The following is a 26,168-nucleotide window of genomic DNA, read 5'->3' on the forward strand; positions in this document are numbered from 1 at the left end:
AAGCTTTCCCAAGCTAGAATGTTCCATTTGCTCAATGTTATGTCTAGGAATGAAAGGGAGAACTTTCCAACAAACACTAGGAAGACCAAACCAGGGAGACCTCCGACCTCAAGGAGCCCCTGCCAACATGAGCAGCAACAGGAAGGTAAGACTCAAGGAAAGCAGAGCCTGTCTGCCCAGTGGCGGAAGAGGGGGGTCATGGCACAAGGCCAAGAATCCTACAGTGACCCCAAAAACTCTTCTCCTGAGGGTCTTGTCCTATGTTCACTTGGAACACGATTTGGTGATAATGTGACCATAAGGAAAAAGTAGAACACAGATTAAATGACAAACAAAAGACAACTTCTCAAACCAAGTGTCTCATTCCCATTGGTGGATTTCTAACGTAGGCACCGACATCACTTTCCTAAAGAGCTACAAGGAAGCCTAGATGTTCTTACAGTTTAACCTGACCTAAAAGTGGTCTAATCTCCCCTTTTTTAAGGTGGGCTGGATTCAGTGACTTATTCCCCAAGAATGGTGGGGGGTGGTATGAGTTTACAAAGGAGCTATCTTCCCAATACCACCTCGGCCAGGTGACCAAGGGTGACATCACTGCTGACAAGCCCTGGAGAACACACAGCCCTCCAGGTGACGACAGGACGACAGGATAAGAGTTCACCTCTGCGATACTCGTCCCAAACACCCACGACCTCAGCCTCCCCATCACTCCTGCCTCGTCATGACAAAAATGTCCCACCAAAACCAACTAAGGGAGATGCTAGGAGATACCTGGACATATCCCTCAAAACTGTCAAGGTCATCAGGAAAGATAGAGAAACGGTCCTGACCCAAAGGAGACCAAGCAGCAGAACAAAGTGGTGTAATATAGGGTCCGGGGTCAGATCTGGAACCAGGAAGAGCACTTCGGTGGGGAAACAGTGAGCCCCAAATGCCATCCAGGGCTCTCCTCAAAGTCCTGTGCCCATGCTGGTTCTTCCACTTCCACAAACACGACTTGGTAGTGCGCGAGAGGAGCCTGAGAGAGACCCGGGCACAGAGGTATTTGGGGAGTTCCTACGGTATCTTTGCAACGTCTCTCTAAATGTGAAGTTATCCCCAAATTTATGATTTTGAGAGAGAGAGAACACACACACGTGCACGTGCACAAGTGGGGGAGGGGCAGAGAGAGAGGGAGAAGCGGACTCCCTGCTGAGCAGGGAGCCCGATGTGGGGCTCGATCCCAGGACCCTGAGATCACATCTTGAGCCAAAGGCAAACGCTTCACTGACTGAGACACCCAGGCGCCCCTCCCCAAGTTTAGAAATTAAAGAAGAATAAGAAAGAAGATCATGTGGTAGTTAGATTTTAATGAAGTAAAATGAACAAGTGAAAAAACAAAGCTGAAGGGGGATATCTACTGAAACAAAGTGTCGCTGGGGTTAATGGTGCTTATCATTTAATATCACCTCTACACAGATTCTAGTGCTCAGAATTTATAAAGTTTTCTATAATGAACATGAATTACTTTTATATTTAAAAAAAAATCCATGCATGCTTTTGTAATGTTAAAGAAAAGCATCATGAAGACTAGAAAGAATGAAAAACAAAAGGTTATATGGTTCCTACCTCAGGGTCAGCCCTTGAAAGCTGAAGGAGGACAAAATCATAAGCTGAAATTTTTAAATGTGCAAAGGAGGACCTGAACGGACATTTTTCAAGATAAGACAAATGGTAAAAAGCACATGAAAAAATGCTCAACATCCTTGGCAATGAGGAAGAGGCAAAACAAAATCAAAATGAGCTATTACTTCACTCCCATTAAGATAACTGTGTTTGAGAGAGAGAGATAGCGGGAAGGAAGGAAGGGAGGAGGGAGGGAGGAGGGAGGGAGGCAGGATGGATGGATTGATAGAAGGAGGGAGGGAGAAGGAAGAAAGGAAGGAAGGGAGGGAGGGAGGCAGGGAGGGAGACAGGCAGGGAGGGAGGCAGGAAGGGAGGCAGGGAGGAAGGGAGGGAGGGGAAAAAAAGTGCAGGCAGGCAAGTGGGAAGAAGGGAGCCCTGGCGCAGGGCTGGAGGGAGAGAAGGCTGGAAGCGCCCTGGAAAGCGGCCAGGCACTCGGTGTCAGGATGGAGCCCTACTACGCTTGCCTCCACGTCCAGGTCATGCACACAAGAGCTGAAAGTGGGGCGTGCACACCCACGTTCACAGCAACCTTACTCACAGCAGCCACAACAGGGAAGCCATCCCAGGGCCCATCGACCGACGGCTCAGCCACACGTGGGCTCCCCCTATGGGGGATATTATGGAGCCTTCCAGAGGAGGGGCATTCTGACACCTGGCCCTGGAACATGGATGAACCCCGAAGACATCCTAAGTGAAACAAGCTGGTCACCCCAAGACCAAGATGGCCTGACTCCCCTCGTACGAGGTACCCAGCGCCATCACTCTCCCGGAGAAGGGAGGCAGAGCAGAGGTCAGCAGGTGGGGAAGGAGGAAACTGGGGGGGGGGGCGTTATGGGACAGAGTTTCAGCTGTGGGGGGTGAAGGGCGCTCTGAAGAGGACAGCCGTGACCGACACGTATGCTTGTACTGCATCCCATGGAGGCGTCTGCTGAAAATGGTAGGTTTTATGTCGTGTCAACGTTGCCACAATCAAACCCATTAAATAGTTTTTACTTAAAGGCCATGGCAGGGGGTGGGGGGGCTAAGAGTTCTGCCTTTTACCGGCTTTCGTGAGTACTTACAAAAGAAGACAAGCAACACCCGGTCGTGACAGGTAAGGCCCCCACCCTGGAGCACCCCCCCGGCAAGCCAGGCTGCCACAGACGAGTCCCCTAACTCAGCTTGGCCTCACTGTCCTCACGAAATGGACCCAAGGGCACCAAGCACCCCTGTCTGTGAGCATTCCAGAAGCACGCCCCCCCCTCCAAGGGCACGCAATGTGCTGGCTCCTCTCAGCAAGGGACGGCTGCTACCGTTCCACGCCGAGAGATGCTGGGCCCGGAGACGAGGTGCACGGGCCAAGGAAAGCACCGGGAGCCAGCGCCGCCTGCGCTGGGCCGGGTTCGAGCCTGCCTCCTGCGCCCGGAGTCTTTCCTTGGCTGCTGCCACTCCTTTGTTCTCCTTCAGGAAATGCCACCAGTTGTGGGCGACAGGAAGGGAAGGGAAACTGGCAGAGCCGAAGTCAGCTGCCCTTTCAATTGGTACCTCGGTCAGAGTTCCTTTTGAAAAACTCCCTCCCGGCGTCCCAGAACTACAGGAAAGGTGGGATTTTCCACGTGTTGATGGAGCTGCTGGGCTCTGCCTACTGGGAGGAAGGTCGGGGAGCGCGAACGGGACGCAAGTCACCGGGGCATCAAGTCCAGAAAAAGGCTTTCTCTCTGCTGAAGGTTCTGGACCGGCCGTCGGGAAGAGGTGCGGGAATCCGTTCTGAGCGAGACGGCCAAAGGGGGGATGACCAGTCTGACAAGAGAGACAGGCAGACTTCCAAAACAAATCAGGAACTCTGCACCACCCGCGCGCAGAGAGAGGGCCCGGGAGGGCTCCATCTGTCATCCCTGCGCCAACCTCAACAATGAATCACCCCAAGCCACACAGAAAGGAAACACTGGAGAGGCCCCACCTAGGAGGCTGAAAGACACCAGTGTGAGTAAAATCCTCCAACGTGGGGACCTCCCCAGTCCCCCTCTGTAACACCGGATCGCAGCCCGGGGGATGGGACCAGACAGTGAATGCTGGACAGATGGAGGCGGGAGGGAGCATGGGGGGATGGGGGACATGGGGTGCCCTCTGGGTGGACCTGACACCATTACTAAACGTTCCAACGCTGGTGAGGACTGCTCTTCCATCATCCCGTCCGGCGGCGTATGCGGGAGAAAGCATGGCAGCACACCCGAGCTCTGACATCACCAGTGACTGCGGGACACTGGCCCGACACCCGGGAACCTCAGAGATGGAAAGGGACAGCAGGGGAGAGCTGGAGAGGTTAGCTGGGACCTCACGTTCGGTGCTAACAGATCTTAGCAGAATCGAAGGAAGGAAAATCATGTAAAATTTTTTAAGAAGGCCTTACACAACCCTAAATTGATACAATAATTTTAAGTGCTGAGCACAAGCATGGTGTGTGGCGCGCCGAGTGCTCAGTAAATGGTAGGATTTACCATTACGTTTTTGGTTTTTTTTTAAGATTTTATTTGAAAGACAGAGAATGAGATAGAGAGAGGGAGAACATGAGGGAGGAGAGCGGCAGAAGGAGAAGCAGACTCCTCGCTGAGCAAGGACCCCGACGCGGGACCTGATCCCGAAACTCCAGCATCATGACCTGAGCCGAAGGCAGGTACCTAGGCACCCAGGTACCTCTATCATTACATGAATAATAACTGAATCATAACCTAAAAAACTGGGCCAGAGAACATTCAATCTCACTCATAAATAAATACCAATTTAAGCAAGTATCTGCTTTTGCCTTTCACCCATCCGATCGCCGAAGGTCTGGTGACGCAGGGTGCCGGGAAAGGCGTGCCCTCTTGCACCACAGGAGAAATACAAATTGTTAACGCTTCTCTCGAAAAGGTAGACCAGAAACCACTTCACTGCTGGGATCCCTCCTGTAGGACTCGATCCTGTCTGTCTCCGCCTCACACCACTTACAACACAGGAGACCCCAAGGTTTCCAAGCAGCAGTCCTCCGGCACTCACGACACTAACAGACTGGGAGGGACTCTACGTCTATCAAGAAGAAAATGATTTCTCCTCAGTGAGGAAATCGCGCTGCCAAGTTCAAGGTCAAACCACGTTTGTAACAAAAAGGTCCCACACAGAGGAGCACCGCATGCGCTGACAGGGAAACGCTCTGAGACGTGCTGTTTGGGGAACTCGTGTCTCCCCAGGACACAGAAGGTGCTCGAATGCAAGGGCTTCGAGGACACGGTCCGAGCGCTCCACGGCAGAACAGCGGTCTCTGCGATGCCCACGGAATGGAGACCCCAGCCACGTGCAGGCTGTGTCACCATCAGCCCCCAGCACGTCCAGCCAGGCCGCACGAGGGCCTCTCCACACCATGGAGCAGGCTGCGACTGCCGTGGAACGTTTCAAGAAAGAACATCAGAAGCCAATACATTCTGGAGAAAACCACAGAAACACGAACGGAGCTCACCTGTTTCTTCTGGTTTGATCCACTGAATAGATCTGCTTTCTCAGCCAGCTGGGGAGAGAGTTGAGACAAAGACAGACAGCACCGGAGAGAGAGTTAGTACACAGCCCCATTGTCGGTCGGTTCTATGGAATGGGGACAAAGGATACTGGAAACAAGCAAATCTTTCCAACTGGCTAACCCGAGCAGCTCGGGAAGAAGCGGTTGCCTCCTTGTGTTGAGACGCCCTGGCTGAGCCAAGAGGGCCCCCCAACACGCAGAGGCTGTCACTCCTTAAACTGACAATCCTCTCTGATGATGTTCATTATCTCCCAAAAAAGCGGATGAGAAAACCGGTGGGAATCACAGGGTTTTAACCGAGGGGACCATCATTCCCACGCCAACCCCACGTGGACCTCCACGATACTGGATGCACAGACAAGGCTGTCCCGAGCAGGTGACAAACCCCGTACCCTGTATGGGACAGCCCTTTGGTGAGTCGGCTGAGTCCCTTCCTAATGCTGTAAGAAGGAAGCCCTTGGTCTTCCCATCAGACGCCACCAATGCCTGTTCTGACCTCGAGTTTCAGCAAACTCCTCACCCCAGCAGGCTCGGGACGGCCCCGCACTCGGAGAAGCTCTCTGGCCAGATGCTGGAGAGCCCACAGCCTCTACCTGCCGGACCCTCCACGAGCCTCCACGGCAAAACATCACTCTTTCCTTTCCTTCCCTCATGTTGGAGAAAGGGAGCAGAATCAATGAATTTGGCATGACGAGATACACGAGCACAAGTCCATACCTCTCAATGACGGTGGGTGTAGACGCGCTCATCGCTTCCTGGTGTAAGATTTTCAAGCCCGAGAGCCACTTAGTCGCATCCTCCTTAGAGTCGGCTGCAGAGGTGAACACGGATGGAAACGTTGTTAGCCCCTGGGAAGACCTCCGCAGAGAGGTCGGGGCCCCTGGCCATCCCAGCCCCACACACACCCCAAGGACAGGAGCAGCCAGCACTGGTTTCCGGTTTTGCACACAGGCACCAAGAAGGTCTCTCCTTCACACCTTCATGGTTATAAGACCTGCTTTTGGTCCGAGATGAAGCCACATGCCCCTAATGACCCTTCTACAGCAAGGGTGACAAGTGGGATTTTTTTCCTCCCAGGAGTTTTGGCTTTTACCCTTAGATGAGCAAATATGGTACAGGGTCTGGGGTAATTCCCACCCCAACCCTGAGCTGCCCTGAGCATTTCCCGTTTCTCATGAAGGCCAGCGAGAGGGGACAGAGGCAGCATCAGGCAGTAGGTAAGAGCCTGGCATCACTGACAAGTCCCACTGCACTGCTTTGGGGCTGTGTGACATTCTACTGACTCCTTAACCCCTCTGTGGCTCATTTCCTCACCAGTAAAATGGAGCTAGCAGTGCAGACCTCTCGTTGAGTTAATCACCTCCTAAGGACCAGATACCTTGTTTATCTGGATGAGAGCATGCCAAGGTTGCTACTCTCCCTCTTCCCACGGGAATGAGGAGAAAATTAAGTTCAGAAGCATAGGAGACCTGGCCCAAGCCCATAAGTAAGAAGTGGGATCTGAATCCTGGTCTTGTCCATGTCCCCACTGAACCTAAATTCTAGAGCTCTGAAAGAAAGACCCCAAAGTGGAACAGAGATGGCATCTTGGACTCCAAGACTCGTAGTCTCTCTCTTGCTCTCGTAGTTTCCCTACCAAGAACCACCAGGCCTCAGCCTGAAGCCTTAGCCTGCAGCTAAGTGAACTAAAATCCTGAAGTTCATGGGCACAGGCCCCGCTCTCCTGCCCCATCTCTGCACTAACCACACACCAACAGTCAGACGTCCACTCATCATGCCCCACACCCAGCTTGCTATTTCCCTCTTCCAAGCCCTCAGACATGGAAAACTTCTCCCCAGAGGCCTCCCTCTCTCCACCCAACTCCTACAGATGCCTCAAAACCCAATTTTAAAGTCACCGCCTCTGCAAAGGCTTCCCTGAAATTGACCCTCTGCCCTCCTACAGCGTGCTGTACTGTGAATGGACTATTGCTCTTCCCACAGTGTACTGTGAGCTCCTGAGAGGCAGTGACCGGTCTCCTTCGGCCCTAGAGTCCTAGTGGCCTCTAGCCCAGCACAAGCGATGTGCTCAAAGGTGCATGCGAGCGAGAAAGCAAACCACAAGAGCTACTGGGCCCTAATTTCAATGTTCCTGACACTGCTTAGCTTTCATTGTTCCCCCCCATGTGCGTCTATTTGAACGGGATTTATTTTCTCTCATCACTCCCAGCTGTACAGACGGTTCTGAGTCAATGAATTCTAGGACTGGACCTGGAAGGGGTGACAAGCTTCTGCCCCTGAGTCAAATGCCTGAGCTTTTCCACAGCTCACCCTCTGGCCTCTGAGAGGCCCCTTCGACATTTGGGTAAATTTACAGGGATGGCTGAAATTCTCACCTCCAGGTCGTGCATCTATGTGAGTGCATATGTGCCTGCACATATGTGTGTGTGTGTGTGTGTGTGTGTGTACACGTGTGGCAATTGTATTGTGTACATGTGTGAGCTTGCATGCATCTGTGTAGGGGTGTGTGTGTCTGTGTCTGTGTGCACACACATACATGTGAGAAGTAAGATTTCAGAATAGTGTCCCCAGTTTAGTTGGATATAGTCCAGGCTCTGCTGGACGACAACTATAACCTGCCTTCAGCTCTCTGCATGAGCCAACCAGGCCGTTCACACAATGCTTACCACGTCCCAGTGAGGCCGACGTTACCATGCTCCCCGTCTCAGAGCTGAGCAAACTGAAGCTCAGAGAGGTTGAGTAGCTTGCCCCAAGGCACACAGCAAGAAAGGCACAGGGTGAGAATTCAAAACCATGATGACCCCTAACGCACATCAGGGGCAGGCAGGTGAGGACCTTCTGCTACTACAGAACATCCTAGGAAGGAAGCCAGGCCCGGGCAGCGACGAGAGCCCGAGGGGGGGTGCTCACCTGCCAGGCTGAGGGTGCTGAGGACGAACTGGGTCCCATAAAAGATGGTGAAGCAGCAGTCTTTCTTCTGATGCACAACCTTTGCACGCTCAAAATCCTTGGAGTTCTTCCCGGGGCGGATTTCCTTGATTTCCATGATATCCACTAAAAGACGGTGAAGACGGGCCCATCAGAAGCCTGAGTTCACTCCACGCGAGGACGCAGCCACAGGCCTGCCCTGTCCCTCCCAGCCCCTGAGCCCCATCCAGACTGCAGGATTCCACGCAAGTAAGGAAGAAGCGGGCTGCTTTAAACTAAGCCCCGGGGGAGCTGTAGAACGACAGACAGAAGCAGGAGGCAGTCTCTCCTCCCTAAAACCCCTGCTGCTGAAGGGCTCTAACCCACTCCTTGCCAGACTGGGCTGGGATGGCCATCTGACCCAGGGGAGACCCCTACCCCCACCCAGAGGATGGCCACCTGACTCAGAGGCGAGGTCTACTCCCACAGAATGGCCACCTGACCCAAGAGCAGCCCCTCCCCCTCTAAATGGCCACCTGTCCCAGGGGATCTCCCTCCCTACCACAGGATGACCAGGGACTGTCACAAAGAGACAAGTTTGACCAGTCCCTTCCTCTTCTTTTTTCTGTCAAAACACTACTTTTCCTGGAATGGACCCATTCTACGTGCTTCACATGAAGCTGATCTGCCTCTCCTTACCAGCAACAGGGGACCCAGCCTCCTGGGAATGACCAAGATGCCCCGTGCTGGGGCACCGTGATTGGTTCAGGGACGAGCCCATGGTGCACCAGCATCCTCCCGGCACTGTTTGGCCAGAGATATTTATAAAATCTCTCTTGTTGCTGGGCTGCTGCCTGGCTGATAAGACAGGAGTCTGGGGGAAGCAGGGAGCACGCCATCTGCCATAGAGAAAGGGGAGATGGACCCCAGATGTACTGTCTGATCCCCTAAGGTCTAGTCACACTGGAAGCCATTCCTGCCCAAGGAAACGCTACTTCCACGACATAATAAATTCTCTTTTATAGCTTTGGTTAGATGACCTGAGTTTCTGTCACGTGCAACCCTAAGACTCCTGCATGTATATCTCAGTCCTTGCCCTGAAGAGAGATACAGGAAAAAGGTGTCCCTGGAAATGGGAGACAAGGGAGGGAGCTTGGACCTGGGATGGAGGAAGCCGACAGGTGAATAAAGGCACTTAGAGTCTGGGCTGAAACAGCAGGAAAGGTTCATGACCCTTCACAGGCAGCAACCGGAGTGGGGGTGCAGTGAACACAATTAGGAGGGAGAGAGATAGAATGAACTAGAAGATCTCTACTTTCTTCCCATGGGTCTAGCCAGACCAAAAACAGCCTGGTGGACAGGAGTCATGAAGGAATGCGCAAAGACTTTAAATGGGCAACTCTGTTCAGTATACACATGAGAATTCTCCACGCAGTTAGACCCAAGACCACGTATAAAACAGTGAAAACCAATTCGGGTCTGTAATTTATTTCACTTTATCTGTTAAAGATTTATTTGAGAGAGAATGTGCATGTGGGAGCACGACGGGTGGTGTGCAGGGGCAGGTGCAGAGGGAGAGGGAGAAGCAAGACCCCCCACCAAGCATGGAGCCTGACATGGGGCTCGATTCCAGGACCCCGAGATCCTGACCTGAGCCAAAGGCAGACGCTTAACCAACTGAGCCAACCAGCTGCCCCTCCGGTCTGTATTTTAATCATACTATACCAGTGTCAGGGCCCTGGGTTTGGTGACTGAGCAAGAAAGACATGATCTCCAGGGGAAGCCGGATGAACAGTACACAGAAATCCTGTACCACATCTGCAATGTTCGCGTGAGTCTAAAATTGTTGCAAACCTGAAAGTTTTAAAACCACTTCTCAACCACGAGAGGCCGTTTTGTTTTGGGAGCAGAGGTGCCTCTAAACCCTGGTGGGGAGAGGGATGGAGGCCAGATCCCTTTTCCTCACCAAACCCAGAAACCTGGAGTCTTTTCTCTTTATCCTCACTCCCTAGAAACAAACTCCAAAACACAGACCCTTAGTGTGCACTGAAACTTACAGCCTTCGGGGAGGAAACTGGCATTGCCGATTTAGCGGTTTACGCTACTCTAAGAACATTCAGGGCGGTGAGGTTTGCTCCTGACGTTACCCGCCCAGCTCACTGCCAGTCAAGACACTGGTGACGTGAAGTAAATCTATTTTTTTCCTATCAAGTCTAGCAGTGATTATCTACTACCCTCACTCCCCACAGATTATCTGTAGGTGAGACTCTCCCAATTGGCCCATTGTGAGTTCTTCTCCTTACAGCAAACTTATAATAAAAATCTGACACAAGTCCATAAAGAAAAAAATTTCATATACTGTAACACTGTCTTCAGGCAATTACCAGTTCTACTTTCTAAATTACTCTGGACTTAGTCAACTTCTCTCCATTCCCACGCCCAATGCCATAATCCAAGCCGTTGGATCTCCTGCTTGGCCTACTGGAGTAGCTGGAAGTTACCCCCAGAGCCTTTTTTAGGAAATTTAAGTAAGCTCATATTGGGGCGCCTGGGTGGCTCAGGCAGGTAAGCGTCCGCTTCTTGATTTCGGCTCAGGTCACAATCTCAAAGTCATGAGATTGAGCCCCGCACCAGGCTCTGAGCTCAGCGGGGACCTTCTGCTTCCCCTCTCCCCCTCCCCCAATTCGTGTATGCAGGTGTTCATTAAAATAGATAAATCTTTAAAAAATAAAGAAGTAAATACATAATTATGCTCATGCCCCTCCTGGGCTTCAAACCTTCTGACTGCATCCCATTGTTCCTAGGACCGAGAACCAAGGCCCAGGGTTGACCCCGCCAGCCCCACCTGGCCCCCACACCCTCACCCGTGCCGCTCTAGCGCCCCCCCCAGAGAGCAGTCACGACGCACCCCCCCAACGGCACTGGCATGTGCTCCGGGCCTGGTCATCTCCCAGTTCCCCTTCCAGTTTGAGCTCCTCCAGCATCGGACTCAGAGAAAACCCCCAACTCTTGCGGTCATACAGATCGGCCCCTCTCCCCACACCCCAAGAGGGGCCAGCGCCTGCAGGTCAGACTCCTGGGCCGGGAACCTCTTCTCTCCAAGGCACTCCCTTCCTCGGCGCCGTGTCCCAGCCCCCAGCGCAGCGGCCAGTACATGGTGGGGCCCCGTAAACAGCTTCTCAACGAAGAAGGGGGCAGAGCGAACCTGGAGACGGACGCGGAGATACGAAAAAACGCAAATGGAGCCCCCACCCCTCCGGACACAGCAAAAAGGGACAGAGAGACACCAGACGGGCCACCCAGACGAGGAAGGAGAGAGACACAAAGAGGCACACGGACCAAGTCAGACGGGAAGAAGCATGAGACATGGAGGAGAACGGAGAAACAGCCACTCTAGGGAGGCGAGGGGTCCTGCCGGCCACTTTGGCACCAGCAAACACCCCGGCTTTGGGGCCAGGCCTGACCCAGGGGAAGGCTGCAGGCACCCACAGCACCAGCAGGACTGGTCACCTCCATGACGTCATGCCCGCCACGTCCCTCTCCGCCCCTCCCCCACCAGGTAAGGGCAGACTCAGTTCACGATGGATGATCCCGAAGAGAGGAGGCCTTCGGCAGGGGCTGGCCCTTGCTCCCCGGTCATCAGCTGACCGGACGTGTACAGATCTCACCGGAGCAACTTCCCAGCACCGCCAGCCCTCTCCACCCCGGTGAAACGAACCGTCCTGTTCTTTTTAGAACTGGCCCGTGGAGCTACACATATGCACATCTGTATGTACAGGTATGTCCTCCTCTAAGCCCCGGGAGAACAGGGACTCTGTCTGTGTCACTCGCTCACAGTTGGAGCCTCATGGCCATGTGCACCGGAGCCCAGCTCAGAGCAGAACTCGGGCACCGAATGGCTCTCCAGTTCCTGTTTGGGAGATGGTCGCAGGAACGCTGGTCGGGGAGCAAGGATGTGAGACAGGCAGGGAAAAGAGCCACGGAAGAAGCTGTTAGGTCACCAAGCTGGCTCTCCAGCGTTATCCAGAGCCGACTCCACGGGGGCTGTGGGAGTCCGTGCCCCACCACGGAGTAAGGGAACTGGGGTGTGTATCCTCAAACCCCGTCTGCTGTTGGTCGACGGCTGTTTCTGAGGCCTGCCTCCCCAGCCCTCAAGCAGATGGCTGCAAGGCTCATACCAAGAGGGCCTCGATGGGCAGAAAGGAACGCTACAGCAAGCACAATCTGCCTGATGCGGCCTCTGCCACATCAGGTGCCCGATCCACTGGTTTCTGTGCTCGCTCTGTGGGAACTAGGGACCCATGGGTTGGAGGGGTCAGAGGCCCAGTGTGTATTTCAGGCAACATCGGGATGCTTGTGACCAAGTCCCAGGCACTGCCAAGAACAGCTTCCCTGGGCTCCCCAGACGGAGACAGGAGTAGGTGTCACTGCCCTGGGTGTTCTGCACCCTAAAAGGTATCTTGGCTCTGCAGGTGCCTCTGGTATTATAGGTAATGTACCCTCTTTTAATAGAACAGCTTTATCAAGATATAGTTTGTGTCTTTATCAAGATACAAGCTCACACACTATACAATTAACCCATTTCAAGCCCACAACTCAATAGCTTCTAATGTAGTCACAGACTCGTGCAAACCACCACCACAGTCCATTTAAGAACATCTTCATGACCACAGAGAGAAACCTAGACCCTGTAGCTATCACTCCCTGTTCCCCTCTTGTCCCCACACCAGTCCCTGGCAACCACCAACTTTCAGTCTCTACAGATTCGCCTTTTCTGGACATTTCACATAAAGGGAAGCATAGAGTACGCGGTCTTCTGTGTGGGACTTCCTTCACTCAGCACCACGTCTTCAAGGTTCCTCTGCGCCCTAGCTGGGACTTCGTTGCTTTCTACGGATGGGTAGCATTCCCCCAGAGAGAGACCACACTTGCCTTATCCACTCTTCGGCTGATGGACATTTCTGGATTGTTTCCACCTCCTGACCGCTGTGAAGAGTGAGGCTAGGAACACTCCCCTGACAGTTTCGGTTTGAACACCTGTTTTCAGTTCTCTCGGGTGTCTCCTCGGAGGGGAAGGCAGTCCTCCTGAGTCCCCACTCTTAGGCTACAAGCCTTCTAATTGCGAGGTGCCTCCTTCAGGCCAGGGGGCTTGTCTTGCCATCACTGCAGACCAGGGAGGATAGTCATTCACAGGTGCAGAGTCAGGCGTGGACGGGTCTGCGGTCAAGGCCTCCATGAAAACGTGGTGGTGAGGCCACCAGCAAGCCAAGTGACAGCTGTAACTACTACTCCCTGGGTCTCCTGAGCAAGGGGGGGCTCGCTCCAGAGGAACCGGAGGGCTGCCCACTATGCAGCACCCCCTTGGTTACCAGAAACCCCGAGAAGGCAGGAAGGAAACCCCTCACCAGAAGGGGTGGTTTTCTATTTGGTAATCAGCAAAGTCTGAGGGGCCCGCTGGTCATTTCTGTCGACACACACTTGATCTTCTATCGCACAGGGGCACCTTGTTGAAGGTTGACCCCACGGCCCACGGAGTTCACAGCAGCGATGGGGGAGGGGGTCAGGCCTCCTGCACTCAACTAGGTCAACCCCAAATCATCTTTCTGCCCTGCAGCTGGGAATAAAAGCCTAGTGCCAGGATTGCAAACGTGCCTCCCCAGCCCATGCGAAGTGTGTGTCCGAGGACCATGGGATAGCCTCAGGAACCCACAGGCCTGGGTCTGAATCCCAGCTCTGACAGGTGCTTGCAGCAGAACTCACCTCTCTGGGCCTCCACTTCCTCGTGGGAGCAACAGGACCAAGAAAAGTCTTGTCACACGGCGCTCTTGGACGATTAAAGGGGTGTGTGTGGGTGGGTGTTACAATACTGCCTCGAAATGACCACTAAAGACGTAGCAAAAAGAAAAAGACGCAGCAACTTCTAGGTGTCTGTTGGCTCGTATTTTTACATTACTAATGCAACCAAATAAAGCTAGACTCATACAAGGTGTAAGAAAAAACCACGCTCTCTTCATTCATCTGTTATGGAAGCTGAGGCGGCAAGTCCGTGTGTGCTAATGTGGGAAAAAATCCACACCGCCTTATGTCAATAGGGTGCTGTGTCTGCACACGTACAGACATAGGTGTGAACACGCACATGGTGCTCAGGTGTCTATTGCCGTTCAGATCCTCACTCTCTACATCCCCACTCTAACGTGCAAGTATTTTCTTTACACAAAACGCACTACCCAGATCACAGCTGCCATAGGATTTCACACACGGGCACCAATAAGAACATGGGTGTGCGTCAGTCTGCAACAGGAGAGGTCCACGTCCAGCGCTCCTGATGTTCAAAACCACCGTGCATCCGACCTAGGATCCTGCCCCCACTCCTGAGTCCTGCCTGCGTCCCAGCATTTGCTTCTGACGAGCAGACGGCCAAACAGAGTCCGATCTAGAGAACGTCTCTGGTATTTCCAACAGAGTAGTTTGCAGTCATTTCCATTAAGTTGCAAAGGAGAGGACAGGAAAAAAAAAATGAAAATTCACAACCAACGCCATATACTACCCTCTGTACTGTTTGCGAACACGCCCAATAACGAGTTCGATAAAGCATCACGTAACTCCGTTATCTGTGGCTGTTCATGCTTTGCATTCACGCAGAAACTTCGGATGGGCTGGCCTGCAGCTGGGTTAGGGTATTAAGCAACACCGGGGTTGGATTTTTTCTGATCCGTTGGTGATGCATCACCATTTATCTCCGTGGAATAGGACAGGATAGATGGCTGTCAAAACAACACAAAACAAAAAAAGCTGCTCTATCTCCTGTTTCCAGAAACACATGAGACTCAGCTAAGGAGGGGAGCCTGTATCTGTACGTGTATATTTGTGCAAGTAAAGGCAGAAGAAAAGGTAGAAAAACAAAAAAGTCCACCAATTTGCTGACAGGCTTACTGGTGGGGAAGATGACAGGCAAACGGTGGGCTTCATCTGCTTTGATGGGAATTTCTGCCGAAGGCATGCAGGCATTAAGGTGACCGACTTTATTTTCAAAGTAGGCTCTGCTGGCCAGAGCTCCAGCCGGGTGCGCTCCTGCGGTGGGGCTCAGCCGTGCTTCCTGCTTGTAGAAGTGAGATAACACAGCCACAGAAGCGAGGCCTCATCTCTGCACAAACTTGGCTTCCCAGCATCACCTCGGGCCTTCCCCAGGTCCGGCCACCCTCCCGCTGTCCTCCCCACCCATCACCTGCGGACACACACTCGGGGTTTCCAGCCTCCTCCTACTCCCCCGCCTCATTCCGCCACCCCCTTTGCTGACAGTCCCTATGACCCTGTTCTTCAAACCCTGTTCCCTTCCGGGCCACTGCCAAGCCGCCCCCCACTCCTGCAGCACCCTGCTACCCTCTCACCAGGCACACGGCCTTTCCCAATTCCCACACTTGCCCTCAAGTTGTACCATCTGACGACAGGCTTCAAGCCCCTTCGGGGAAGCTCTAGTCGTATTTAAGGGGAAAAGAGACCACTGAGACTTGACGCCTTCCCATGCATATCCCCACCCTCCCACCTACCCGACAGGCACTCCATCCGCCAGGCCGTTACGGGCATCGCACAGAGGGTCCCCAACCTCAGAAGCCTGCGAGGGACAGACCCTCTCCAGACCAGCACATGAAAGCGTAAGCCTCCAACCACACCAAACACCTCCATGGAGAAGAAAAAAGTCTCCACTGGGGCTTCTCCCCAGCAAGGGGAAGAGAGGCTTCTCGGAGGGTGTGCATCTTGGCAGAGCTCTAAAGGCTGGAGGTGACCCGGTGAGGGGAGTAGAAAGCCCTACGGAGGCACACGCAGAGCAGGTCACCCCAATGGCACCTGGGAGCTTGGGCAAATCATCTCCCTTTCTCTGTTCCTTCCCCACCTGTACTGACCATGACAGCCTCCTTCACCAAGCTGCTGTGCCAACAAAATGAACTGACACTAACCGGAACCCCGTGGCCCCCAGGAGGTCCCAGTCAAGTTTAATTTAGTCAACGGGACTTGCGTTCTTGCCTACCAGCCTCCAACACCACCTTCACCGATGCTGGTGGTTTCGCTTTGTCTCGGGGTTGCTGGGTCTCAGTGAAAGACTCTGCTTTACAAAACCAAGGGTGTTGGGCTGTTGGACAGACATGACAGCACCTAACCTGAAAGCCGGATGGACAAGTGACAGGGACTACGAAACACACAGTTCAGAACCATGGGGCCATCGCAGGAGAGCACAAAGAGCCCAACCTTAGAAGAATCTAGCAAACGTGTGTGTAAAGTCCAACTTGGGGTGGGTTTCTTTATTATGGTTTGGCCTCTACTTTCTCATCTGTAAAATGGGAATGAATATCCATCCCACAGGGAGATACACCTGAAAGAACGTGGTAAAGTGTAAACTGTCCCAGAAGCCTTAGATAGGAAAGTCCTCTGAAAGCCTAGGGATGGGAGTGGGGGTAGGGGAAGGAGACTGTCCTCATCTTCTTTGAAAAAAACAAAAAACAAAGAAGCAATTGTTGGGACTGTGCTGATCTCCAGTGGGGACTATCCCAGCTCTGTGCTTCCGTAGGAAGCTCTAATATCAGCACTAATATCAGCACTCCGCTGATGAGGCAGCCATTACTGCCGTGTTTTGTGTTCACACAGATATGCTGGATTAAGTGTTTTCTAGATGTTTCCAAGTTTTAAGTGATACTGGAGACACTGGCTGAGCTTTTCTTCCCTCCATGGACCCCTTTTCCCCAGGGGAGCAGGGAACGCTAACAGGAGTCCCGAAGAAGGAACTGGGCACTTCCAGCTTAGCTTTCTGGTCTGGTTCTGGTCCAATCTGTCCCCCAGGAACCAGGTACCTTGCCCTGCTCTGCTCCCTGCTGCTCGGAGGGGGCTGCCTTGAAGAGGCATCTACCACCTCTAAATTTGAGAGTCCAAGTTCCTTATATATAAATTTAAGTTAAAAACAGAGAGTCCCTTGCAAAAATAGGTATGTTACAGAAAAGGTGGAAAGCAAATAGAACAAAAATCACTAAGACTTATGGAAAGCCTCACCACCTTACACACGGCCTGTTGAAATTTTAATTTGCTCTGCTTTCAACCAGTTTTCTTATCAAAATGACACAGAAGGGCCTTCATGGTACAAAGACCATATACAGATCCTACCGCCCCCCCATCACACTGAACCAGTTTTTGATTTGAGTTTTGGGTTGGTTTTTTTTTTTTTTTTTTGCCTCTGACACTCTTTCTCAAAGGTCATTTGATTATCAACTTTATAAAGTTTGCCCAACCTGCATAGTGCTGGCACTGTTTGTCTATTATCGGTCTTTAAATCAACTCACCTTTTTTCAAATGAAATACATATATATATTTAAGGAGTTTATCTTTGGTAAAATATATATATAATATAAATTGTAAATATATACAAATTATAAATATATACATATACATACAAGGAGTTTATCTTTGGTAAAAAGAAAACCAATCCCACCGACCACACCTAACAGGAATCGTACAACACAAAGGCAGTGGAACTAGGACATTATTAAATTCTGCCTCAAAATAGCTGATGCCACAGACCACACCGCTTCTGAGTTCTAAAAGGTAAGAGAAGAGATCTAAGAGAGTGAGGCCAGCTGAGCGGGGCCGGACTCACCGATGAAGAGAGAAGTCACAGCGGGGGTGACCTCCGGAGGGCAGAGGCGTAGGGAGTGGTCTAGATCTGATCTGGGGGAGGCGGTGGAAGTGGTCACAGAGGTGTCTGCGTGTGTCAATTTGAGCTTACACTCGCTGTTTGTGCCTTTGACCGTACGTGGACCTTCCATGTGGAGGTGGGTGTGGTTATTAGGAGGGAACCCGGGGGACCCTCGTCATGAGGGAATTCATTACCTAGCATCTTGACGGCGGTGGCAGATACAAAGAATGGACAGATGTGATAGAATCGTGTAGAACTCTACATGCCACACGTGTGCACACACACAGACACACAGGACAAGCAAAACTGTGGAAACCTGAATCAGGGAGTGCACGGACTCAACCTGAGTCCCCAGGCTGTTCCTGACACACTGTAGAGTTTCGTGGGATGGGACCGCTGGGAGAAACAGGGTCTACATGAGATCTCTCTCTTATTTCTTATGTTACATGAATCTATCATTATCTCAATAAATTTTTCCTTTAAAAAAAAAAACACAGAGTATCAAGAAAGAGAAAAAAAAAAAAAAAAAGGCATGTTACTACCAAACAGATGTTCTCCTTAACTACACTTCCCTCAAGGAGCCCACAAGGGACCTGCGAAGGGAACCACCTTCTCACTGGTGACTCCCGGTCCCTGGGCCCAGTCTCCCCTGGGGGACAGCTACCGCTGCATCCCAGGAACGGACTCTGGGCTTGCCTTGTGCCAGGATCCAGACTATTTCCAGCCAGACCAGAAATAGATGCTCATGCAGCTCTCTGATAAGGCAGTCAGAAACCCAGAGGAAGTGGCCGGCAGGGGGCCTGGAGCCGGGCCTGGCTCGGGGGGCCCACGCATCCGCGAGGGCTGCAATGACAGCCAAGAACACGGCTTCTGTGAACGTCTGCCAGGAGTCTGTGCGCGGAGCCCAGGGAGGGCAAACTCGAGCCCTCTCAGCACCACTCATTCCAACGCGCCCTTCCCTAACCTCGGCCCAACGAGCAGCCCTGCACGTAAACACAGCCTCATTCTTTCAGTCGGATGCTTTGGCCTGGTTTTTATAGGAAAGGGAAGGTTCTGAGAACACGGGCTATTCTGTTCAATGCCGACCAAATTCTAGAAGTCGCCCGATGTTGAATCCGCCCATGGAAAATGCTGGTCTGCATCTTTCTACCCCCTCTTGGCTGCAGAGGAAACCAGAGGAGAGAAAAGGGAAGGGAAGCCACATTTAGAGAAGCGTCCAGTGCGGCCAAGCGGTCTGCCAGGGATTCGGACATGTGTGTGCTCACGTGGGGCGGAGATTGCACCGTCTGCCTTCCAAAGGTGGGGACACTGAGGCAGAGTCAGTGACTTGCCAAGGCTACACGAGTCTAGCCAGGATTTCAAGCTCAGCAGTCTTCATTCCCAAGCCTGCCCTCCTAACCATGACACAGGGAAGGATGAGTTCTTTTCCAGGGCAGACCCCCCCCCCAAACCCCCCCCCCACTTCGCCTCCCCGGCTCAGACGTCACCCACCCTGGCCCAGCTGCGTCCTGCTGGATCCTTGCCCTTAGGCGCATTCTCGCAAGGATCCAGCCCTGAAACCCTCACAGGCAGTGGGGCCCTGCCAGCTCCTGGTCTATCAAACACCAGTCAAGAGCTTGGTGCCCATCATCTGAGGGGTGCCTCCTGCGGCCCCAAGCGGTGAGCCGTCCCTGTTAGCCGCTGTCCATTTTGCAGAGGAGAAAACGGAGGCTCCAGCAGGTTGGGGGAGCTGGGGGTCTGAGCTCTGCCCGTCCAGCTTCAGAGCCGTGTTCTCGAATACCACCCACGCCGGCTCCGCACGGGGACACTCATCCAGACCAACCTACCAACTCCCCTGGCAGCAAACAGAGCCCTGCCAAGGTCAAGCCCAGGGTAGGAGCGCCTAATTTGAACAGAGAACAGACCAGACCCTCCTTACGAAATAAATATTTTTAAGGCGCCAAAGCTGACTTCACCGTCTCCTCACTCTTCCTGCCAACCTTGGGAACAAACCCCTATTTTCCAGAGTTGGCTCGGGAAACTGAAGTCATCTACCCAGCCACCTGCCTGGGCCTCAATGCCAAAGACAGCAGGGCAGTGACGCATGGGCATCTCAGAGGGAGCGAGCTGTGGGCAAGGTGGCCCGGCTCTCTCCCCTTTTTTCCATGTCCAAGAAAGCTGCTCCCAGAATGGCCTCTTGGAAAACCCTGGGGGTAACGGGCTAGAATCCGGCTGAAGGGTGGATCCTTTCTCTGAAGCCACGTCTCAGCAGGTAGAGAGAGATGCCAGGCGTCTTCAGGGCTCCCACTGTCAGAGTCCATCATTAGGTCAGACAGGCAGAAATACCTTTCCACCCTGTTAATGATCAACAGGACAGGCTGGGGGTTTCCTGATGCCTCCCACAGTGCAGGGTCCTCCCGCTTCACTGGCAGGGACTGGGCCACGTGGGCCAGAACACTGGCTCAGGACCCTGGCTCAGGTGGCCCCTGAGCCACCGTCGAGGGGAAGGGCTCAGAGAGGCATGGACAGACTGCCAGAGAAGGCCCTGGTCTTCCAGAAGCCCCTACTGGTCCCCCAGGGCAAATACACCACACACCCAGTCACAGACCCCCACCTCTTCCCCCCACTCCTCCGCCCAGCCCTCTGGGCCACCAAAGCCTTCCTCAGGTGAAGCCCTCATTCTTTAAAGGGGTGAACTTCTCCTGGGTCCATGAGCCTTCATGGGGTCCCCGAACCCCAAACATGGGGCCCTCCTGCTTCGTGCTCTTTGCAGGGAAGGACAGCAGGTTCTCGGAGGAATCCAAGAGCAGGAAAGAGCACTGAGCTCAGCTCGAGGCCCAGCTCCGAGGCCCCCACTCTGGAGGACTTGCCTTCCTCTTCTCAACTTCCCCTTTCCTGCTTCTCATTTACTGTAATTACTTGTCGCCCTGTGTTAGGGCTGCGGCCCAGCACCAGGCAAGCTCCTACACAAGAGGCCTCGCACAGTCACCTATAGCTAACAGGGCACTCCCAGTGCCCCCTCTTCCCGCACGCCCCCCACCCCCAAACCCAAGGCAGGAGGGCTGGCCTGTCTCACTCCCCAGCTTTGCCAGAACCGGAACAGGTCTGGCTCTCGCTAGGCCACCAGGCCACTGTCACCGCTACAGAGGTTCATCTCAAATGCCAAATCAAAGAGGAAAAGCAACACATGCATTAGAAGATAGTCCTTTAACCCTCTGTTGTTTCACCAGAGGATTGTCCCTGAAATGTGGCTCCTGTGTGGAACGGGGCCCAACAGAGGGCCGCTGACTGTGTCCACCACGACTATAAGAACAGCTACTATCCCCCAAGTACTTGCAGAAGCAGGCACGGAGAGAAGACGTTACGTGCATTTCCTCATGGGTGCTTCATATACTATAATATTATCATTATTCCCATTGAACAGAGGAGAAGACTGAGGTCACCACAGTATAAACCTGCAGCCGGTAAGTGCCTCCAAGCTCCAGGCCCCATGGTGAGGCTCCAGGGCTTCTGGCAAGAAGGTGGCCTGCAGAAGCTGATCCCTTCTGCTGGGGTCAGAGCAGGGCCTTGCTGCCCCGCTTTGCCTTTGCAAATGAGTCCTCGCTGTGGTTAGCAAGCCAGCCCTTCATTTCCCCACCAGGCTCAGTTTTGCAAACCAAGGTCGGGGGGGTGGGGTGGCAGTTCCTGTTACAGGAGCTAGAAGGTGAGAGTCTTTCTTCCCTTTCAGAGAAGGCGGGATCGGGGCAAGAGGGTCCCCCAAGCTTTCCAGCCCAGGCAGGTCTGTCCCGACTCCCCTCGGCACAAGGATCCAAGTCCAGCCCAGGGGATATGAACACAAGTCCGACTCCACCACTGGGGCTGAAACCTATAACCCCCTCCCCCTTCCCCACCATTTGTCAGGGACTGAGCCTGGGCTCCAAAGTGGAGCCTGGAGTTAGGCAGAGATCCAAATCTCAGCCCCAGCATGAGGCAGCCACATCCCCTCTGGCTTCATCTCCCTCTGTAAAATGGACTCGCGGTAGAACTTGGGCCGGTTGGTGGACCAGAAGTGAGGATTTAAGGGAACAACAGTTCACACATCAAGGAGCTTAGCACAGTGCATTACACAAAGCTCATGCCTAATGCTTGCTGCTATCACCCACAGATTATCGCAGTCCTGGTGACGCCCATCCACTCGTCCACTCAGCAAAGAGCTGCTGAGGGCCCCAGAGATTGGTGTAGCTGTGGCTTGGTATAGGCCATGGCCAACAGACCAGATCCCTGCCCTCAAGGAATCACATTGTAAGGGGGTGGGGGCAGAGAGATAAGCAAATCAATACATATTACATCTGGCAGCAGGAAGTTCCAGAAAAATTATACCAAAGCAGAGGGAGGCACAGTGGGTGATAGGGCAAGAGAGGGGCTCTGGTAGTAGGTGCAATCAGGGAGGCCTCCCCAGAGGAGGTGTCCTCTAAGCTGAGGCTTGAAGGAAGTGAGGGCAGATCCATGTGGATGTCTGGGGAAGAATATTCCAAGTCAAGCAAATAGCAAGAGCCAAGGCCCCAAGAAGGAAATGTGCATGGCACGTTCTAGAAAGAGCAGGAGGTTACTGGCTGGGACACGCGGCTTGTGTTGGGGGCGGTGGGGTCAGGGGTCCCTGGAGCCTGTAGGTCCCCCACTGCCTGCCCGTTGCCCCTCTCCTGCCTGCACGTTCCGATCACACCAGCTCTGCACCTGTCCCTACAGTCATTCCACCTGCCTGGAGTCCCATCCCCTCCCCGGCTGTGGCCCTGGGGTCGGTGGTCTTCCACCACTTACTCAGTTCCGCCTCTCTGCCCCTTGGAGGCAGGAACTGTCTCCTCATTCCTGTAACCACAGCAGTCAGGGAAGCGCTCCGCACCGAGTAAGGACTCAGGCAAGAGGCAGAACGAAGCCCCCCCGGAGAGTGGTTTGGCAATCATGGGTTATCCTGGAAATGCACACTCCCTCCCTCACCCTCCCTCCCACACTCTACCTCTCCCCATCCAACTGCGAGAAACCCCCCACCCCTGCCAATCACAGCGCGGCTTGCAAAGGAGAAAGGGAGCCCAATGGGAATGTCCAGCAGTGGGAGAGAGTGAGCTCATCGGTGGTTCCAGCGACACTAATTATGAAAACGCCCATCTGAGCGGACGCGCCTAAATCAAAACCCCTCAGTGCGACTGTGCTGCAGGTGGATCCTGGAACAGAAAAACGGCAGTCGTGGAACAACTGGTAAAATCCGAATGAAGTTTAGGGTTGAGTCAACAGTCACATGCCAATGTTAATTCCCTGGTTTGGGCAAATTCACCAAGTAGCACGGGATGGGGGATCGTGGGGGAGAGGGTATGTGGGAATTCTCTGCGCTGGCTTTGGAACTCCTCGGTAAGTCCAAAATTACTCTAAAATTAAAAGTGTATCTTCAGGGCACCTGGGTGGCTCAGTCTGTTAAGCAAGAAAAAGGTTGCAGGAGGCTTCAACATTTCTACCAATAATAACAACTTATTTAAAAGACATAAACCAGGGCGCCTGGGTGGCTCAGTGGGTTAAAGCCTCTGCCTTCAGCTCAGGTCATGATCCCAGGGTCCTGGGGTCGAGCCCCGAGCCCCGCATCAGGCTCTCTGCTCGGCAGGGAACCTACTTCCCTTCCTCTCTCTCTCTGCCTGCCTCTCTGCCTGCTTGTGATCTCTGTCAAATAAATAAATAAAATCTTTAAAAATAAAATAAAAGACATAAACCGACTGTCAAGGGTACCTGTGACTCCTATTATTCCAGTATATTAAGTGTTAAGAAAAAAAGGTTCACAAAATGGTTATTTCTGAAACGACAGAGGCTTTATAGCCCTACCTATGACATTTGACTGAAAAAGATCTCGGGCAAATATGAAGAAAGCGCTTAGCTGGTAAAACTGGGTCACCGGGCATCACTTACTTTATTTCTCTGATCCGCTCTGTATGTTTGAAATAAATCATCATTGAAAAACTCAAACAGGGGGTGCCTGGGTGGCTCCGTCATTAAGCGTCTGCCTTCGGCTGAGGTCCTGATCCCAGGGTCCTGGGATCAAGTCCCACATGGGGCTCCCTGCTCTGCAGGGAGTCTGCTTCTCTCTCTCCCACTCCCCCTACTTGTGTTCCCTCTCTTGCTGTCTCTCTATCAAATAATACATAAAATCTTAAAAAAAAAAAAAAAGAAAGGAAAAGAAAACTCAAATATTTATTAATTAAAATAGTGAAACTCATGAATGGATGAAAACCACAGAAGTGGAAAAGGGCAGAGCTGAAGCACATCCCTCGTGGTTAAAACTCCAATTCTAGGATTCTCTGATGATTCCCGGTCTACACATGCTTGAGAGATTCAATGCTCACAACAGAATTCCCTCATTGATCCCTCTAAAACCAGGCCACAGTTAGCAAGATATGAACTCATGGGGATAAGAGGACACCATCTAGGGGACGCCTGGGTGGCTCTGTCGGTTAAGCCGCTGCCTTCGGCTCAGGTCATGATCCCGGGGTCCTGGGATCGAGCCCCACATTGGGCTCCTCGCTCAGTGGGAAGCCCGCTTCTCCCGCCCCCTCTACTGCTCCCCTTGCTTGTGCTTACCTGCTTGCTCTCAAATAATTAAAATCTTTTTTTAAAAAGGACACCATTCTATTAAAATGTCCAAGATGCACATCCAGGAATTCCACCTCTAGGTCCAGCAGGGACCCTGACGGGTCCTGCAGACCCATCAGCACAGGTGCATAGAGATGCAGGGATGGGGTGGGGGATGGTGGTAGACGGGGTGGGGAGAGGAGGATTCCTATTCTCCATGACTGGAACAAACGGCCTCCTGTCTACAGACACCCAGGAAAGGCGCTTTTAAGGATACACGAGTGGTTAGTACTGGTTACCTCCAGCATTCAGGGGAAGGAAGGAAAAAAACATTTTTAAATTCTCACATTGTTCCTGCTACAGTAAACGGGTATTATTACTAGTGCAATAGTAGTGCAAGGAGGCCCGTTGATCTCAATGTCTGCAGGAGCTTTAAAAAAAAAAACCAAAAACCCAGGAAAAAAACCCCAAAATATCTGGAAACATAGTGAAAGGACAAGAAAAGCTAAGTTAACTGTGGTTCAGCCACACCATGGGCTACTCTGAACTCAGTGAAGGGCGTGGATCCGCCCATCTGTACCAGCTGAATTGGAGGAATTTCCCGAGATATGATTTAGTGACAAAAGCAAAATGCTGCAGAGATGGTCACGCTGTAAAGAAAAGCCAAGACACCAGCTGGGCAGAGAGGGATGATGGCGGAAGTCACACCTGGGGCTTCTAGATTGAGGGAAGGTTACATGTAGTTCATCTTATCAGTATTCATTATACGAAATAAGGTGCTGCTTCAGATAAAGAAAACTTAAAACCACAAAACAACTGACGGACGTCGCCTACAGCCATTCTGTTCCCAATAGCCTCCCTTTTTTTTTTTTTTTTTAAACACTGCAAGTGCTCTCTGGCCACAGGGCGTTGGCACTTGCCATGATTCAGAACCCATTCTCTTGCAGCACGTACACTCCCTTCTATGTAAGCCACATCTCCCTGGTGCACCTCAGAGCCAGGCCAAGGATGAACAAAACCAACACAAACAAGAAATCAAAACCAGGGGCTAGGTGGCAGGCTACTTCTAGTGATAAACCTCTCGACTCTGGCCCTACTCTGTTCCTTTTTTTTTTTTTTTCTTCTTTCTTTTTCTTCTTAATCCAAGATTTGGCAAAAAGAAGGAACACAAATTAAGAGGAAAGAAATTCACATTTATTGAAACCTTCCAGGTAACACACCCTGCACCGGGCACTCTGGAAAATGATGCACCTTTCCCTCTTCACAGCGTCCCTGGAAGGCTGGTGCTGCAAAGGCCAGCTAGGATACAGGAACGAAGTCCTGGCTGAGTTTTGTAACGTGTGTCAGGTCACACAAGTGTGTCTCCCCAGGAGCCAAGTCCTTCCCAAGGACCCACCAATCAAAACTGTGGCTGATACCTCCTGCCACTTCATAAAAATCATGACGACCCTCCAGAGTCTACAAAGATCTTAAAAATCACGAGACACACAACTGCGTCTGGTGACAGATGGGTTTTGCTAGGGCAGCACTATGCTATCTGTTCAAATGACTTGGCGCTAGGTGAAAAGGAGACTTTGCAGTAACGACCAAGGTTTTCAGCCTCCAATTCGCCCACCCTTTACTGGGCACGCACAGGCTCCCCGCTGGCCACACTTCTGGCCCACCCTGCAGCCTATATCTGTTCCCAAGACCCAGCCGTTTCTCTTACTTAGGTCACCTGCCTGGTCTCCTCCAGGTGAGTGAGTTTCTGATCCCTCGTCTGCAACAGAGGAGGTAGGATTTTTAAAGCCATAAATGGAAGATTCTATTCTCGGGTCTGAA

At 52.4% G+C, this 26,168-nt stretch overlaps 1 protein-coding gene across 2 annotated transcripts in view; it reads right to left on the minus strand.

Moving 5' to 3' along the window:
- Positions 1-26,168, minus strand: part of PLCG2 (phospholipase C gamma 2) — a 142,219-nt gene that overhangs the window by 83,390 nt on the left and 32,661 nt on the right. For both annotated transcript variants that reach the window (XM_032853885.1, XM_032853886.1), the window contains exons 3-5: positions 8,105-8,248; positions 5,912-6,005; positions 5,138-5,185 (exon numbers count right to left, since the gene is read on the minus strand). In XM_032853885.1, the coding sequence (XP_032709776.1) occupies positions 5,138-5,185; positions 5,912-6,005; positions 8,105-8,248 (286 nt within the window). The remainder of the gene's footprint in view (positions 1-5,137; positions 5,186-5,911; positions 6,006-8,104; positions 8,249-26,168) is intronic.

Source organism: Lontra canadensis, unplaced genomic scaffold (genome assembly GCF_010015895.1).
Source record: "Lontra canadensis isolate GAN:19392208 unplaced genomic scaffold, GSC_riverotter_1.0 scaffold8, whole genome shotgun sequence".
Taxonomy (NCBI): Eukaryota; Metazoa; Chordata; class Mammalia; order Carnivora; family Mustelidae; genus Lontra; species Lontra canadensis.